Below are 18,089 nucleotides of genomic sequence, written 5' to 3' on the forward strand. Positions count from 1 at the left end.
AAACGGAAGGGCACTGAGTGATGTAAATTATTTTGAACTTATCAAACTTTGAAACGGTGGGTTGATCAACATTTTGAATGTGGATTTTGGTATCGGTTTCAACTTCTTTTAAACTGAACGAGGGATTTTCAAGCGCGTACAGGTAACAAAAATTGCTGCTTCAAGAGCAAAGTCAACATGCCCTTCAATTCAGCTCCGTTTCGTTTACTAGAAATGAAGCAATCCAGTTATAATATACAATTTGATTATAAGAAAAAATTATCAAGTCATATAACTAGGTTGGCTGTATACTTTTAAGGAGGCACAATTCGTAAGGAAACCAATAATTAACGGGAAAAACTTATCTGGATGAAATCTTTGAGAGTTTTCCTCCAGGAAAATAAAACAGCGGGACTGTACATGCAATCGCTCGATTCAAAAGAAACGATATGTTGAGCTGGTAACTTTGCTGGTTTCTGGACTGAAGACCGGTTGCAAACGTACTCGGAGCCATCGCAACTTCGACTTACGTTTTCGTTTAGTATTTATGCTACTAAACAACATTAAATGTCGCATTGGCCATGGTGATGGGATGAAATTACTTCAACACTGAATACCACTCGCTTTGCAACAATTAAGCGTGACCAGATTGTGAACTTCATCAGCGTGAGGAGCGACACGGGAAGAGACCTGTGAAATGTGATACGTATGGACTAAGTGTGACTGTACACCGGAACCAGAGAGACTTGTATCCTGACGTAAGTTGATCTGCATTTGTTAAGAATTTCATTTCTTAAAATTATATCAAAGTTCTAATACAACCTAGATATGAAAATAATATAAATAGAGACCGTGGACGGAAGAGAGAATTGTCTTGTTTTTGCAGTAGCAGCGAAAACACGTCGTTGGCCCAGAAAACTTTGAGGTAATCGCCATCACAAAGATGATCTCTTCTCCAAACAATAAATCGGGTAGTTCGTTGAATCACAATTCAGTCTGACTATTTCTTTAAAGTTAGATCATACCTTAATTTTCATCGGTTAGCTACTAACGGTTCGAATAACAATGTCGAGCCACTTTATTTTGTTTTAATCGGTCTAATAGAAAACGACTTGCCGTCGGCACTGCTATATACTGTTCTATATTTTCTGATTCTAACCATCAATAATTAGTTTATATACTGTATAAATATTTTATTTTATTTTTCACTTTAAAGGCATAATGAGTTCTCCATTGAATCAATCTGGCTCTCCAGGTAAAAATAAAAAATAATAATAATAATAATCGGCTTTTTAAAAATAGTGCCGTCATCTCCTCTAACATCAAAAAACAATTCAGGCATGTTACGTCGTTCGATGATGAATCAACAAGGATCACCAAGTAACTGGATCAAAAATTAGCTACTATAGAAATTATTGTGAAAGCCATTTATCTTTTACACTAAACAATTTTACAGCCTTATTACGTCATTCCATGAGCGGAAATTCAGGATTGAACAATTTGGCCAATTCGTCGGGCTTTGCTCGTCGTAACGCCGATCAAGATGGCATGGGGAACAACGCGAGTGCCCGTTCCGGTGGCAACAGTGCGGCTTATCGTGCATCGCTGGTGTCGCACTACGCCGAAGACTTGGACAGACGTCGCCGCGCTGAACGAGCTGTCGAGGAAAAACTAACCGACGGAAGTATTTTCTAATTAATTTCCAATTTCTAATTTTGAAGTCAATATTTTTGACACATTTTTCATCTGTTCCGAACAAAGTGCCTTCAGACAATTTGAAGATCGATTCTGTTGAGTTGTTTGCTCGAGACAATGCCAGGGAACACCGGACCGATCGCTACGAAGTCGTTCTTGATTCTGGCCGTGTAATTCATTGTATCCATCAGCTATTCGGCGTTTCACTAAACTAATGTTGCACAAAATAACAGGATATTGGATCACCTTCTACCATGGCTAGGTCCAGGTCGATGACGAATATGGCGTCAATGACTTCTATGGATTATCACTCATCTTCTTCGCCGTCTACAGCAGTTCTTCGTCGTGGCCAGCCGTTTTTCATGGCTGTGCGGATGAAGGACCGCAATTTCGATCCGCGTCGTGACGTTTTACGCGCAGTGTTTACTTTCGGTAGCACAATGAAAATGATACTCTAGCGATTTTCAACGAAACGATAGCTTTAATATTTTGTTCTCTTTTGGTTAGGCCCGAATCCCCAAGTCACCAAGGGAAGCAAAGTGGTTTTGCCTTTCCACATGAATCAACGTGAATTCACCCGAGCTCCACAGAAATGGGACATGCGGATCCATCAACAGGAGGGTTTCAATATCTCTTGTCAAGTAAAATCATTTCAAACTAATTAGAATATGCTACTACCATAACTAATCATAATTTTTCCTTCTTTTATTTGCAGGTTCATATTCCTGCAAACGCACTAGTCGGATTATGGCGAGTGAACATCGAAACTACCACGACAACGCCGGGTGCCCGCATTGACGAATTCCGTTGTAAAGACGACATTTACGTCTTGTTCAATCCGTTTTGTCGAGGTTGGACTTCTTCATCATCATATTTTGATTAGACAAGCCCAACTAAAAATGTTTATTGTATACATTGCAACAGAGGACTGTGTGTACTTGGACGATGAGGAACTCCGTAGAGAGTATCTCATGAACGACACGGGCAAGGTGTTTGTTGGTACCCATCACCGACCTAAAGGCCGTCGCTGGATCTACGGACAGTTTTCCGACGTGGCCTTACCAGCCGCTCAACTTTTGCTCGGCCAATCCGGTCTCAACCCAACGGAAAGAGGCAATCCTGTCCAAGTTGTCCGTGCCATCGCTTCAATCGTAATCAACATCATTTTCAAAGTTTCTAGTAGGCTATCATAGTAATGTTCGTATTGATTGTGTAGATCAATGCGAACGAAGGCTTTGGATTACTGGAAGGCAAATGGGAAGGTTCGTTTGAAGACGGAGTTTGTCCATGGGTATGGACAGGAAGCTCCAAAATCTTCGAACATTATCTACGCAATGGATCTAAGCCAGTCAAATACGGGCAGTGCTGGGTTTTCGCAGCCGTGGCTACTTCTAGTACTGATATTTGACTAGGTTTAAAGTTAAGTATTTTAGGAATTCATTTAACAATTAAAAACAGTTTTCCGCGCTTTGGGTATTCCTTCCCGTCCCGTTACCAATTTCGTCTCTGCACGCGACACAAATCACACGCTGTCGGTCGACAAGTATTTCGATGTCTTTGGAGATGAGATGAAAGGTGGCCCAGATGGCGACAATCAAGATGCCTTGTGGAACTTCCACGCTTGGTAGTGCAAGAGATACACAATTTGACGTAAAGGATGTTCACTGATTTGTTGGTTGACTTAAAAGGACTGAAGTATGGATGTCACGGCCCGATCTGCAAACCGGTTACAATGGCTGGCAGGCAGTTGATCCGACTCCTCCTCCTCAATGTCGACAGAACAGCACCGGAGGTTCTTTAAAGAAATCCAATGATTTCGGTTTTCCACTAAATTTTTTAAATTTCTGTTATTTTATTTAGCTGATCCAAAAAGCCGAGGTCCTTTGGCCGTCGAAGGTTTCCGTCGAGGTCCGTCTTCGGTTGAGTCTGTCCGTCGTGGTGAAATTGGATTTGCTTTTGATACTCCATATGTATTATGTTTCAAATTTAACCAATACCTTCAGAAACTAACTCTTTTACTACTTGATGTTAGCTTTTCGCGGAAATCAACGCTGAAGTCACCCACTTCCAAGAAGACGAGACATCCCATTGGGGATTCAAGAAGATCCCTGTGAACAATTATCAGTAAACAAATACTTCACAAATTTATTTGAGCAACTGAAATCAGTAGCTGATAATAGGGTTGGGCGATTGATTCTGACCAAGCGACCGGGAGCTGACGATGATGTCAGCGATGCTGATGTAGAAGATATCACTGGTCTTTACAAGACTCTCGACAACACGTCTCGCTACCAAAGACAATCTGACGGATGTTTCAATTCCCTCTTTAGTAATTTCCTACAGTTTTTTTTTTTTTTTTTTTTTTTTTTTTTTTTTTTTCTTTTTCTTCGACAATTTAATTAACGGCTCGCTTTCAAAGACCAAGGGATGACTTCACCGTATCTGGAAAGGAGAGATAGAGAAAGAGATGTGATCCAATATCCAGGAACTTCAGTGCGTCGTCCAAGTGCAATGGACATCGCCCGTAAACCCTGGTACGATGAATCACGCTATCCAGCTGATTCAGGGAAAACAGCGGCTGATCGTATGTCAGCCATGAACGCAGCCCGAAGTGTTGATCGAGCCCAGCCCATTTTTGATTCCCGAACTCTCAATGAAGACGTTCAATTCGACTTGGTTGAGCAAGAAAAAGTTGCATGGGGACAGCCTTTTAATGTGCAAGTTCTCATCCAGGTATTCTTAAATTCTGATTAGTCTGTTCAGCTCCGTATTTCAAAATTCGATGTCAATACCACTTCACAGAACCGTTCTCAAGAAACGAGAACCATCACGGCATACCTATGTGCCAATTCTGTCTATTACACAGGAGTCACTGCCCGCCGACTTGGCCGTAGCGATCGTCAGTTTGTCCTTCAACCGGGAAGCCGTCAGTGTTTTGTTCTTTCTTTCTAATGTTTGGAAAGCCTAGTATCTTGAGCTAATTTTTGTAAATTCAAACAGGAGAAACTATGCAACTTCGAATAAGCTGGGAAGAATACCGTGAACGAGTTGTCGATTACGGTCACATTAAGGTGTTCGCCATGGCTTCAGTGCAAGAGACTAAGCAATCGTGCAGCGCAGAAGACGACTTCCAGCTGGAGAAACCAAAGTTGGATATTCAGGTAACTACATAAGCCCATAAATGTTTGTGTTTCAGGAAACAGATAATTTCAATGCTAAAAATAACCTCCGTTTACCAGGTGCGAGGAAATCCCCAGATAGGCCAGGAATGCTTTGCTACTTTCTCGTTCATGAATCCAGTGCCAGTTACCCTGACGGAGTGTGAGTTTTCATTTGAAGGATCGGGTCTGGTTCGTGCCCAAACGGTCAAATACCGGTGAATTAACAAAAATAACGACATAATGGAAACATTTGACTGAAGATGTGATTTTGTTTTTTTATTCTTTAGTGACGTTAAACCGGGAGAGATGATCAGCTTCGTTCAAAAATTCCTTCCCCGGTTTAACGGTGAGCGCAAACTGGTTGCAACATTCAACTCTCGAGAACTGGGTGATATTGTCGGCTCTCGTCCAATTCATGTCCGTGAGTAACCGACGTCCCACACAGTCGGATTGCGAAACCCCAACGACTTGACGTTTTGAGCCTCTTACTTGGACTTCCCTAAAACAACTTGGCAAATTAATAAAACCATTTTATGACTTTTCACTATATATGCATACTGATAGCGTTAAAATTGATGCCATTATCTCGAATGCCATTTAAGCCCTTTATTTTCCTCCTTTCTCCCGCTGTATGGTTCAGGTTACTGAAATTGTTGTTATCCTTACTTTCTCGGTGACGGTGTACTCAGCAGGAATAAATTTTCACCAAGCAGATTTTCCGCATTTCATTTGAAATTAGCATTTTGTTTTATTGGAACCGCAGCGGTAAGAATATTTCAAATTTATATTCCGAGTCTATGAACGAAGAACGCGGTTCATTGTTATGTCTTCACAACTGAATTACTTTTCATTTTGTCAATAGGCCATAGTACATCTTTGTTTATCCTATATCAACCTGCAGGCCAACGAAAAGTTGAAAGGAAATCAAAGCGTTATATCATATTCGAAATGTCCATAAATCCTGAAAACCATCGCGTGGGGACATCAGTGCCTACAAAATCAAAGATTAAACAAAATTCTTTATATCCTATTGCTATATTCTTTAAAATTTTCCGAAACAGCCAAGCCTTTGGTCATATAGCGGTTTGTCGGTATCAGCTAGTAGTACTGTGCACGTCGTGGGCTGGCCAGAACATGTCCAAATCCTTTTTCATGTTTTTTTTCATTGTCCTACATTTTTTATCACAAGTTAATCACGGACATATATAAAATTTGATATAGCCTATTTACCACGACTTTATCAAGCTTCCTAGTCACCCTCGTTACCAAGAGTTAAAGCTGACTTCTCATTGAATTTTTTACTAAGAATATAGAATTAAACACAACATAACATTGGAGAATAAGGGCATTTTGATAAAGATTGCTTTAGAGGTTGGTATTTGCAACTGCACGGTTTGCAACTGAAGAGTAAGAGATTTGCAATGTCCTTTTTATATCGGGCAAGCATGAAAAGACTTTCAAAAGTGTCAGTAAAAAGAAATTTGATTGTATAAGCTGCTCGTGCAAAACTCGCCATCATTGCCTAGACTTGTGGTATTACCAATGCCACCCTCCATCTCACCTTCGAAGAACAAACGGAAGTTGCGGACAAAGGGGAGAGAGGAAATAGCTATCCATGCGAGAGAAAAAAGATGTTGGCTCCTCACGTTCCATGACCACCAACCTTCAGCCGCCCTCTCCTTCAATGTTTCTATTAGATTTGTTGCACGGAAATTCCCAAGACTAAAGCCTAACATTCAATTTGTTGGTTATGGACGTAAAAGTTTACTTTGTTTTGTTTTACATGGATTTGGTTCCAGCACGTCTAAATTTTGTTTTCTTTCTTATGAGACTGTACTGAATGTTTCACGAGATGGCAAAGAACTTAAAAAATCAGGAGTTAAACGCATGAGTCACATACCACGATCAGAGATTGCGTTCTCCTATGTGTTGCAGAACGATTTTAACAAACAGGAGCATTAATTCCATATGCTACCCGATTACCCGACCCCATAATGACAATAACGAGTAATGGAAAGACTATTTTGTATTGCAAAAATTGTTCTACTTAGCCGGGGGGTAGGGGAGTCTACCGATGATACAGTCTGCACTTTTTCCAGACATTTAATACCTAGGGCAAAAAAAAGGTGACTGGACTGACATTACCCAACCCCCCTTATGATGATTTTGCGCCAAAACCGCCTTACCTCTCCTTAAAAAGGCAAACTATTAATATTTTCTACCCACAGATGGCTTTTAAAAAAAAATCGGTGTTCACCTTTTTGTGCAGGATACTGTACCATGAGAGCCAAAAACACACTTTACTGTATGTTTTGCTCGTCAAAAAGGGCGTGTGATGACGCCACATCTGGCAACTCAGCCTCCATCCCACCCTAACTAAGAAGCTCACAGATCCAGTCTCCTTTTGTCTAGCGTGTATCAAAGACTCCCTCCCCGCTCAAATACAGCTTGAATAAAGTTCATCACTGTCGTTCATTTCACTTCATCACCTTTTACTTCAACACACTGACTGGAGTTTTAAAAAAGGTTATTTTTTCACTGCAGCTTTTTCGCTTATCTAAGAAGGCTACCTTTGCCTTCTTACCCCTCCCCCAACGAACACCAATAAAAGACAAAAACATTTTTGTTTGAAGTTTAAAGCAGTGCATTTTTAACTATAGCCAAAACATTACAGCACCTAAACACACTCATACTCACACAGACACACACATGCACACAAGAGGTAATTTTGACTAGGTAATTTACATCAAAGGTCGATCAAAGGTATAAAAATTTCACACACAGATAAACACACACACACACACAGATACGTACAGAATTTTGTGAATGCACGCAACTAATAACTCAAGCTACTCATAGGAGAGTTGGTAATTATAATTTTAAAAGCTCTGCCAGGCAGAGGAGGTGGGACCGGACGTTCTGACACCGGTTGTGGTTTATTCACCAGGTTCTTAGATTGAAGCAAACCCTAGAATAGACAGCAATATATGTTGCAAACAGATTGCGATGGTGATTGTCAATAGGGGAGACTGGAGTATGCCGGGACACCGGGTCAAGAGGGACAGTAGGGGGAAAAATAGTAGATTTTATTAAAATTAAAAATTTTTTTATTATTTAGATACATACAATCTACTTTGGCATAAAATTTGGTTGAGTTTTGTCAATAACTGTATCAGTTATTAACAAAACTAAAAAAACGGTTTTTTTAGTTAATTTTGTCTCCGCCAATTAATGTTTCTAGAAAAAAATAATCGCAAATGGCTTGTAAATTTAATATGGAAATGAAGCTTAATCATTTCTTTATCGTTAAAAACAAAAATTATAATTTTCGATCAATTACTGTAGATAATATTAACGTTTGTAATTAAAATAATTAATTATTATTAATTATTAAAATTATTATTAATAATTAACGGCTTGTAAATTTAATATGGAAATGAAGCTTAATCATTTCTTTATCGTTAAAAAGAAAAATTAATTATCGTTAATTATAAATTATTATTAATAATTAACGGCTTGTAAATTTAATATGGAAATGAAGCTTAATCATTTCTTTATCGTTAAAAACAAAAATTATAATTTTCGATCAATTACTGTAGATAATATTAACGTTTAAAAAATAGTCTTTATCGGGAAATCAGGACAGCTGTTTTTGGCTAAAATGGGACATTAGTGGGAGGGTTTGGCCATCAAGCCCATCACTCATCACCGAGCTCATGACGCCAATACTGTTCCTTACAATGATAAAAAGCAATCGATTATTCAGCATATTAATCGATTACAATAAGCCCAACCCCCACCTATCTTGTAATAAGGGTTTTTTTATCATATAAGAAAAAAGTTTTATTAACACAATAATCAAATTGAAACATTTATTAACTTATAGAGTCTATGCAGTGGGACGCTATTTCAATTTTTACAAATTTTTTTAATGAATTTTAAGGCGAAAACGGAGGACGTCCCTCACCACCCACCCTAGTGTCCTCACTTACCCCTCAAAATAGGCTCCTCCCACAAATCTAGCGAATCTAGCGAATCCCTCGTTTACGAGGAATTCGCTATCTTTACAATATGTGTCCTTTAAAGCTTTGATATACCCTTGCACATCAACGTCCCAAATACTACTGAATCGATTTGAGTTAGGTAATAACCGTATGCGACGACAAAAAGACACCAAAGCTGGCACAAAAAAGCAGTTCATTGCAACTGTCATTTCATTTATCAACATTGTCGCCACGTCGTCGCCTCTCCTTGAAGTAACATAAGTTGTATTCGTTTGGCCTGTTGTTGCTATTCGATTGATTCGATTTGAAAATTGGCGAATTTTTTCCAAATGATAGTTTTGACCGATTTCTCCGGTTATGTACCGCCATGATTGAAGATATGGGCTCCAGTTGGTTAATATTTTGCTTTGTCTGCCGTGGACTGCCGCGTGCCGCCCTTCAATGGCTATGTCAATTTGGGCTAATGTGAAGAGGTTTCCCGACGAACCAGAATTTTTCAAGAAATTTGGGTCCTCTTTACATTGCCTCTTAAGTTCTAAAAGAAAGGCATAAGCGTCGAGATCCAGTAAGAGACCCTGTGGATTTGCCAGAAATTGAAGAGCAGGCGCGAAATGGCTGTTCATGCAGACAAGCATCTCAGTGGTAATCACAGTTGCTCTTCTTCCTTCTTCCTCGGAAAAGGCGGAAAACATCCTTAAACAATTCATCTTTATGAAAGAAAGTTTCGAATGAGGAACTAAAGCTAAAAAAAAATAAAGCGCCTGCATAAGTAATAAGAGTGGTAAGAGTAATCTAGCCATCTTGAAAAAGGTGAAAATATGGGCGAATAAGAGGAAAACGGTTGAAATATGGGCGAATAAGAGGGAAAAAGCATAAAGATTTTCGTTTATTTTCAAATGAACACAAATAAAAAATTAAACAAACATTGTTCATCAATGTTATGTCAATTTCAAGTAAATATAGTTATTAATATATCATCCGGAAGTTGGGCAGTAATAATAAACATACTCTTGTTCTGCACGTTGCCATAACTTTTGGGTGAATAGCACAAAAAAAAAAGTTATTATTATTCTTCAGCTACCTTGGATTGGTTTTTCTAATACTATTAGGTGCGTCTTTGAGTGATATTCCAAGATAATGTGACACCAAACAACAGCATAATGCTACGAAATTCTTGACGTGGCTATACAGATGTTAAAAACCACTGACTAATCCACAAGGAGATTGTTGGCTTCAGACTGTTTATCATCGATTTATATTTCTGTAGTCTTTGGCTTTGAAGGTCTCAAAAAATCTTTAAGTTCGTGGACGGCAAAAATATTGTGTTCACCGATGGCAAAAAAATTAAAAATGGTGGTATATTGTATGTTCAGAGAAAAGAATACAGCACGAAGGCCTATATTTTATATATTTTTTGTTTCATATCGGTCAAACAGCGTTGATGTTGTGCGAATCAGCTGTGCGAATCAGCTTTGCGAATCAGCTGTGCGAATGATAACCTAATGCTGGTTATGAATGTTTGCCTTCTGTTACTATGTTCAGTTTTAACAAGCAGAATATCCACAATAGGTAAGCCTAACGACAACAACTTGGTGCTTTACGAAAACTGTTTCCACCATTGCAGTTTTGGATTAATAAACGATTTACCCATCTTCAATTCAAAACGTTTGCCGCATACTTAATTTTCAGTCAAACTACTTTTATTTTTAACTCCTGGAATACAAGATAGAGAAAAAAGTACAGCTTTAAATCGTTGCAGTTCGGGAGGGATATGTCGACAACTAATTGTCGTGGGTGATGTATCTCCAGTTTTTACATCATGTTTCCTTGTTGTTTCTTGTTCCGCCATGTATAGGTACTCTTTGTTGGTTATCAACTAACACACTTTGAGTAAACTGTAGCAAAAGGAATCTGTGTATTACTCTCAAGAGTACCATACGCCACACCGTCTTGTCTACGTACAAGAAAGTTCTGGATTACCCCTTCTCTCCCTGTGCAGCGTTGCCGCTCTTCCCAGTTTGTTGCCTTGTTATATTCAACCATATTCAACACCTCCCCTCAAACTGAGGAAACACAGGACATGAAGACAATACAATGACATCAATACAAAGTATGCTGGAAAAGATACCGATCCTTGTGTCGGAAATCCTTATGTTCGACAATCCTGGCGACCATAAGCTTACATCATACATAATCAAAGAAGACAACAACACACAAAAAAAAACTTAACACGAAATCCAAAGGCTCGCCCTGTGTCCGCCTTTACAGAGCGCCTACATCACTAACACCAATCTTGTCACGAAGGTATTTGAAACGTGGAGCAGGCAGGGGCTTCGTGAAGGTGTCTGCTAGTTGTTCCTGGGTGCTCACATAGCTGGTGTTTATTACTCCGTTAGTTTGGGCTTCTCTGATGTACCAATATCGGATGGCGATATGCTTCATTTTCCGATGCATTTCCTGGTTGTATGCTACTTTAATTGCCCCTTGATTATCACAGAATAATGTGATGGGACCAGGTTTTCCTTGCCCGATCTCCTCCAGCAGTGACTTGATCCAAGTTCCCTCTTTGGCCGCTTCACTTCCGGCCACAAATTCCGCCTCGGTTGTAGAGGTGGCTGTGCATTCCTGCTTGCGGCTGAACCATGAGATAGGCCCACCATTTAGGAGAAAGATGCATCCTGATGTTGACTTTCTGTCGTCATGATCTCCGCCATAGTCAGCATCAGTGAATCCCAGCGCTCCTTGTTCTTTTGTTGAGGAGAAGATTATCCCATAATCCTTGGTTCCGGCAAGATAACGAATAATGCGTTTGACAGCAATCCAGTGTTGAGACCCTGGGTTCTGATTGAACCGTGCTACTTTGCTCACAGCATAAGCAATATCAGGCCGTGTCGTGGTTGAGAGATACAGAAGAGCTCCAACTGCGCTCTGATACGGAACTTCCTTCATTTTTTCTTCTTCCTCTTTGTTTTTAGGGGACATAGCAGAACTGAGATGTAGACCCGGCTCAGCAGGAATCACATTTGGGTGACAGCTTTCCATTTTAAATCTTGCCATAAGATCGTCCACAAAATCGGGTTGGGAGAGACTCAGCGTGCGTGTGCTTCTGTCTCGTTTGATTGTGAGACCCAGGAATCGGCCTACAGGAAGAGTCCTCAGCTCGAACTTTTTCTTGAGATATGTCACAAAGTCGTCCAGTGCCTTGTTATTGGTTCCACATACAATAGCGTCATCAACGAAGAACAGGGCCGCCATCCATTCCTCCCCTTGAAGACGGAAGTAAAGACACTGATCATGCTGAGAGCGAGTGAGGCCATATGTAACTATAGCGTCATTTAGCTCCATATTCCATACTCGGGGGCCTGTTTCAGTCCGTAGATACTCTTTATCAACCGGCAGACATCAGCCTCACGGCCGTAGGCCACATAGCCTTCCGGCTGGCACATGTAGACTTCCTCCTCAAGACGTCCATAGAGGAACGCCGTCTTCACATCTAGTTGGATGACGCTAAGATCACACACGGCAACTAGAGCTAGGATAATCCGAAGAGTGGATAGTCTGACAACCGGAGCTAATGAATAAGAAACGAATATGAAACAAATTACAAATTAAAATTAATTAGCGAATAACAAACCGAATGTTTCATTATAGTCCAGTCCAGCCCGCTGAGAGCAGCCAAGGGCCACGAGCCGGGCCTTGTAGCGCTCAGCAACTCCATCATAGCCGGGCTTGAGCTCAAAAATCCACTTGCTTTTGATAGGCTTGCGTCCTGGTGGCAGTGGGACGAGTTCCCACGTCTCATTCTTATGAAGTGAGTTAAGTTCGTCTTCGACGGCAGTCTTCCAGAGAGGTCCTTGCGGTGATGAGAGGGCAGCACTCAAAGTGATGTTTAGTTTGCCATAAATTTTCTTTTCTGGCTGATCAGTCGATGTTCGATGTCCAGGTGCTGTAGCATGATATCCACGGTAGAGAAGATATTTTTCTGATGGCCTTGCAGTTCTCAGGGACCGGCGGAGGTGACCTACTGGATCAGCAACTGGCTCAAAACCATGGAAAAATTCATCCTCCGTTTCTCCATTCGTTTCGTTTAAATCAGCCTCCCCTAGTCCATCTATGACGGGATCATTTGGTTGGGAAGCTCCATCATCGGCCCCCATGTTCACATCAGATTGATCCGTAGGAATGTGTTCGTCCAGCAGAGACTCAGGCATCTGTTCATCAGGTGACAATGGAAGAAGTGAGTAGTATTCCCGCTCTTGTAGCTCAGAAGAGTTTTCATGGTTGAGGTTTTCTTCAAATACAACATCTCTGCTGGTGATGATTTTTCTGGTCACCGGATCCCATATCTTGTACACTTTGGATGAATCGCCATATCCCACCATGATTCCTTCCGTAGCCTTCGGGTCAAGTTTCCTTCGTTTTTCATCCGGTATATGCGTAAAAGCTGGTGAACCAAATGTCCTCAAGTGTGACACGTCCGGTTCCTTTCCATGCCAGAGTTCAAAAGGTGTTATTTTCCCAGTACTAGAAATCACCCTGTTCTGAACATAAGCTGCACATAGGACTGCCAATCCCCAGAGTTCCAGGGGAACTTTCTTCCCGTACATCTGGCTCCGTGCTGACTCGATCACCGTCCTATTTGTTCTTTCGGCAACTCCGTTCAGTTGAGGGGTATAAGGCGGAGTGACTTGATGAGTGATTCCAGCTTTGGCCAGCCAATTCTCAAAATCCTTGCTGCAATATTCACCTCCTCCATCAGAGCGAAGGATCTTTGTTTCTCGTCCAGTCTCAGCCTTCATCTTTGCATTGAACTTCATGAATGCTTCAGGGACCTCAGATTTTCGTTTCAGCAGTTGGATATCACAAAAGCTCGAGAAATCATCCTTAAATGTCACAAAAAACCTTAAAAGCAAAACAGAAAAAAAAATGAACAAAATTTGTTGTGATAAAATTACACAATGATTCAAAAAACCTTGCTCCGCTTGGTGTGCATATTTGGATGGGGCCACACACATCAGAGTGGACTATATCTCCAACGTGTGTTCCTCTAGTGCGGGTAGACAAGAAAGATGTACGTGACATTTTCCCCAGGAGACATCCTCGGCAGTGGGTAGAGAGATGAAGCTTGTCATTGAAAAGGGCGAGTCCAGCGACACTCCCCAATGTTGCCATCCTTAGGACAGTCTTGTGGTTGAGGTGGCCAAAACGTTGATGCCATAAGGAGAGAGAGGCAACTTGAGCAGCAGAGAGTGCCCTTTCAACAGTATGGTGATTCTCCTTTGCTTGGATGTTGAGTTGATATAAAGTTTTCTTTCCTTCTCGCTTCCCTTCCATGATGACGACATCGTCTTGAGAGAAAGAAACAGTGTCGTCGTCAAAGACTACTTTGAGGCCTGCATCAGTCGCCGTACCAATCGAGTAAAGATTGATACCTAATCCAGGGACGTAGAGGACTCCTCTCATCTTTCCGTGCAGATGTTCACCATTCACTGTAGCAGTAAGAATAACATCTCCTTGCCCTGCTACAGTGAGACTTGATTCTCCTATACCAGAGACAGACCATTTCTCTGGTCCAGTGGGTACAAAGTTGGTCAGAAGTGCCCTATTGTCCGTCATGTGCTGAGTAGCACCTGAGTCAGCGTACCATGTTGACGGCTTTTTGACTTCGCGATCCGTCGAGGATGTATAGCTGTACCCCTTTCGTTCTTTTTGGTAGTCCTTTTCATCTCTGCTGTCGTCACGGCGATGTCTGTCTTTGTCTCTCTGGTCTCTGCTATGATCACTATCTCTTCTGTCGTTCCGATCAAAACGTTTTCTTTTTCGGTCTGCTTCGTCTTCCTCTTTTTCACGCCGGCGTTTGTATTTACGACATTGAGCTCTGACATGCGTCGTCGATTTGCACTCCCAGCATTCCTTCGTTGCGCCAGACTGTTGATGAGAAGGATGGCCTCGTTTTCCACGATCGAACTGGGCAGGTAGAGCACGTTCTCTTGATTCTTCATCATGTGGTTCAGCGCCGTTTTTATTCTTACTGAGAAATGCTGCATCAGGAGTTGATCGTTTTTCTTCATCATTTCTCATGCTCTTGTCGAGTGTAATGAGACGGGTCGTGAGCCTTTTTAGAGTCTTCTCAGCGACGGGTGTACTTTCCCAAGCAAAGCCAAAGACACGGAATTCTGCAGGTAGTGACATGAGGACTTTTGCCATTATTTGTTCGTCATCAATGGCTATGTTGAGGCTCTTCAGACGAAATGCAATTTGCTCTAGTTCTGTCAAAAAACTTGAGACACTCTGGCCTTGCCTAAAGGTGCACCCATAAAACTTGGTCCACAATAATGGTATGCTATCAGCGGCAGCTTCTTCATACTCAGATACTAGTTTGATCCACATCTCTCTGGCTGAGTTGCAGGTCATCAGGATTCGTGATTGTTCTTCTTTAATGGCTCCGAATATGTTCTGCATTGCCCTGGTGTTTTTCTTCTCCCAATTGGTGATATCAGCTGCATTCACAATGGCTTGGGCATCATTGCGTCTCTGAAGTGAGGAGAAAAGAAAAAAAAAAGAAGAAGGCTGGTTAGCTTTTTTTTTTTTTTTTTTTTTTTTTTTTGATGTCCATGCTCGGCCTCACATTGTCATAATGCGGAATCCCTCTCACATTGTCACAATGTGGAAAAGCACCAGCTTTCTACTCGGTTCTTCAAATTCTCTCAATGCCGAATCCCTCTCACATTGTCATAATGTGGAATCCCTCTCATATCATCACGATATGGAAAAACACTAAACTGTCTTGTAGATGTTCACTCAGACCATAGCAAAGGAAAGAAAAAAAATACTGACAACATAGCCTCATGGCCTTGCTGGCCACCAATTTCCATCAACACATAACTAGCAAGAAACACAACAAAGAATAATAACTGTTTCTTACCACATCAGGTTTTTGTTCAGTCCCGTCAACAATTCCCCAGAGCTCATCACTTTGTAGTGCCAATTTCATCCCGAACTTCCATGATTCGTAGTTTCTGCCATCAAGGCACCATCCAACATGGCGGCGTCCATCCTTTTCCATCGCCGAAGATCAGTTCAATTCACTTTTCCGAACTAAAAAAAAACACGAACGAAAGAAAAAAAATATAGCTACGCGTATAGCTGGGCCCATAACCTGTTGGTTATCAACTAACACACTTTGAGTAAACTGTAGCAAAAGGAATCTGTGTATTACTCTCAAGAGTACCATACGCCACACCGTCTTGTCTACGTACAAGAAAGTTCTGGATTACCCCTTCTCTCCCTGTGCAGCGTTGCCGCTCTTCCCAGTTTGTTGCCTTGTTATATTCAACCATATTCAACACTCTTACTGGTGGATTTTTTGCTGAAGCGAAATCCTACAACAAGAAATTAATACTTTTAGTCTTATTCAATAAATGTTGATACCAAACTATTACCTAATCCATCAGTAAGCTTCTGGAGTCCCTTATTGTTGGTTCCCTGCTCCTGAATCTTGTAGGATGGCTCATCAGTGCTTTTGGTATTACCAGCACCAGCAACCGCTGGCGGTAAAGAAACAGTTTCCTGCAAAAAGTGTCAACAAGGGTTTAGCAGTTCAAATTTCCATTCGTTTGCATTGTTTATAGTACCTCATCATCCCTATTTACCTTATTTCCATTTGTTTTAGTTTCATTCCTGATATTCCCACCATCACTGTTGCTAGTGTCTATTATGTCTACGTTGACAATATTTTCTTCTGATGGTCCAGTCGGCTTCAGTGCTGAGTGATAGTCCTAGGTAAAAGAATTGTTATTATGTTTTATTTAACTCAAATGCTTTATTTTTAGCCTACTTACTGTAACATGTCTTGAAAAATTAGAAATTTTCCAATATCCTTTATCGTCGAACACCATCCTGATTGTGGTGGCTTTGAAATGATCCTTGTGTTCGCAAACTATTTTTCTGGTTTCTTCACATACAGTAAAATCTTCTAAGGTATAGTTGAGATTATTTGTTTGTTTGAAGCGTTGGACCCAGTTATTACTTGCTGCTTCTAGTAGGCTACGTCCTTTGGATATAGGAAGCTGGTTCATCCCTGCTGCGTTACTGCTTGTGAGGAACTGCTGAGCGTTGCCCTTGGTGGTGTCAATAGCCAGCTGAGGTCTAGTTGCTGCTAGGGAAGATGCTACTGAAGAATGTTTTCTAAACATGGAATTCACTTGTAAGACTGGGATTTTGTTCTCCTTTAGTATGCTTGCACAAAGCTCTACTGCGGATATAATAGACGATCTTTCTCCAGATAAGAACGTGAACTGCTTTGGGTTTTCGTAGAACAATTCTCCAAATAAATTGATTTTTTCTGCTGATGAATTTTCGTGCTTTTCTAATTTATTAATCATAGATGCGCTGGCTACGTGCATCCTAATATTGTCTTCTATCTCTTGAAGTTTATCATTATCGATAGGGTGTTCTTGAGCAAAAGATCTAAGGCTACTATAGCCTAGCTTTTGAAGAATATTTTTTATGTGAATGGGCAAATTTAATCCGCATTTTTCAAAAGTGTCATAAACATTCTCTGCTTGACTCATTTTGTCTTATTTTTATTGAGTGTCTTTATTCAAATTATTTCAGACGACAATTTTTGACGTTTCAGATCATCGATCATTCGAAATCGATATACAGGCATCACAGAGTCGGTGGGCCTAAGCAAATATGATTAGAACTTATCTCTATGAATTGAAACAACATTATTTTAATTAAGAACGCAAGTAATTTATAATATTTTATTTTAAAGACTTTAATTTTGTTTAACATTCACAAAAGTTTAATTAAGATTCGCACTTGTTTTTGGCTTAAGATTTATAATTTGGCTTAGATTCAAACATTTTGGCTTAGATTCAAATATTTTGGCTTAAATTCAAACATTTTGGCTTAGATTCAAAATTTTGGCTTAAGATTTAAACTGATTCTCGACAGGGTGTACGAGATTCAAATCAGTTGCCAACCCCTCGGTGTGTTACCCATGTCACGGAAGAAGCCTTTTCCTTCAATCCGTGGATGCAAAACAAATAAAACAATGAGCAACAAGGGTACTTTTAAGCATTGGTCTTGGGAATTCCCGCGCCATAAATCTATTAAGGAATATTAAAAGAGGGGATGGCTGAAGGTTTTTGGTCTCAAAACGTGAAAAACTGACATCTTTTTTTTTCTCGCATGGATGGTTATTTCGCCTCTTCTCTTTGTTCGCACCATTTCTTTTGTTCCT

At 40.5% G+C, this 18,089-nt stretch overlaps 1 protein-coding gene across 1 annotated transcript; it reads left to right on the forward strand.

Annotated features, from left to right (window-relative positions):
* The first annotated feature begins 826 nt into the window (after nt 1-826).
* LOC123466484 (hemocyte protein-glutamine gamma-glutamyltransferase-like) lies at nt 827-5,549 on the forward strand. Its single transcript, XM_045172140.1, has 20 exons — nt 827-904; nt 1,196-1,234; nt 1,318-1,359; nt 1,436-1,663; nt 1,741-1,844; nt 1,908-2,106; nt 2,182-2,315; nt 2,390-2,525; nt 2,599-2,825; nt 2,891-3,068; nt 3,133-3,298; nt 3,363-3,466; nt 3,535-3,644; nt 3,707-3,798; nt 3,855-4,003; nt 4,094-4,407; nt 4,477-4,600; nt 4,675-4,835; nt 4,914-5,050; nt 5,123-5,549. Exons 2-20 carry the CDS (start codon nt 1,201-1,203, stop codon nt 5,262-5,264), a joined length of 2,781 nt encoding a protein of 926 aa, XP_045028075.1. The 5' UTR covers nt 827-904; nt 1,196-1,200; the 3' UTR covers nt 5,265-5,549.
* Nucleotides 5,550-18,089: the final 12,540 nt, after the last annotated feature.

Source organism: Daphnia magna, linkage group LG4, assembly GCF_020631705.1.
Source record: "Daphnia magna isolate NIES linkage group LG4, ASM2063170v1.1, whole genome shotgun sequence".
NCBI lineage: Eukaryota > Metazoa > Arthropoda > Branchiopoda > Diplostraca > Daphniidae > Daphnia > Daphnia magna.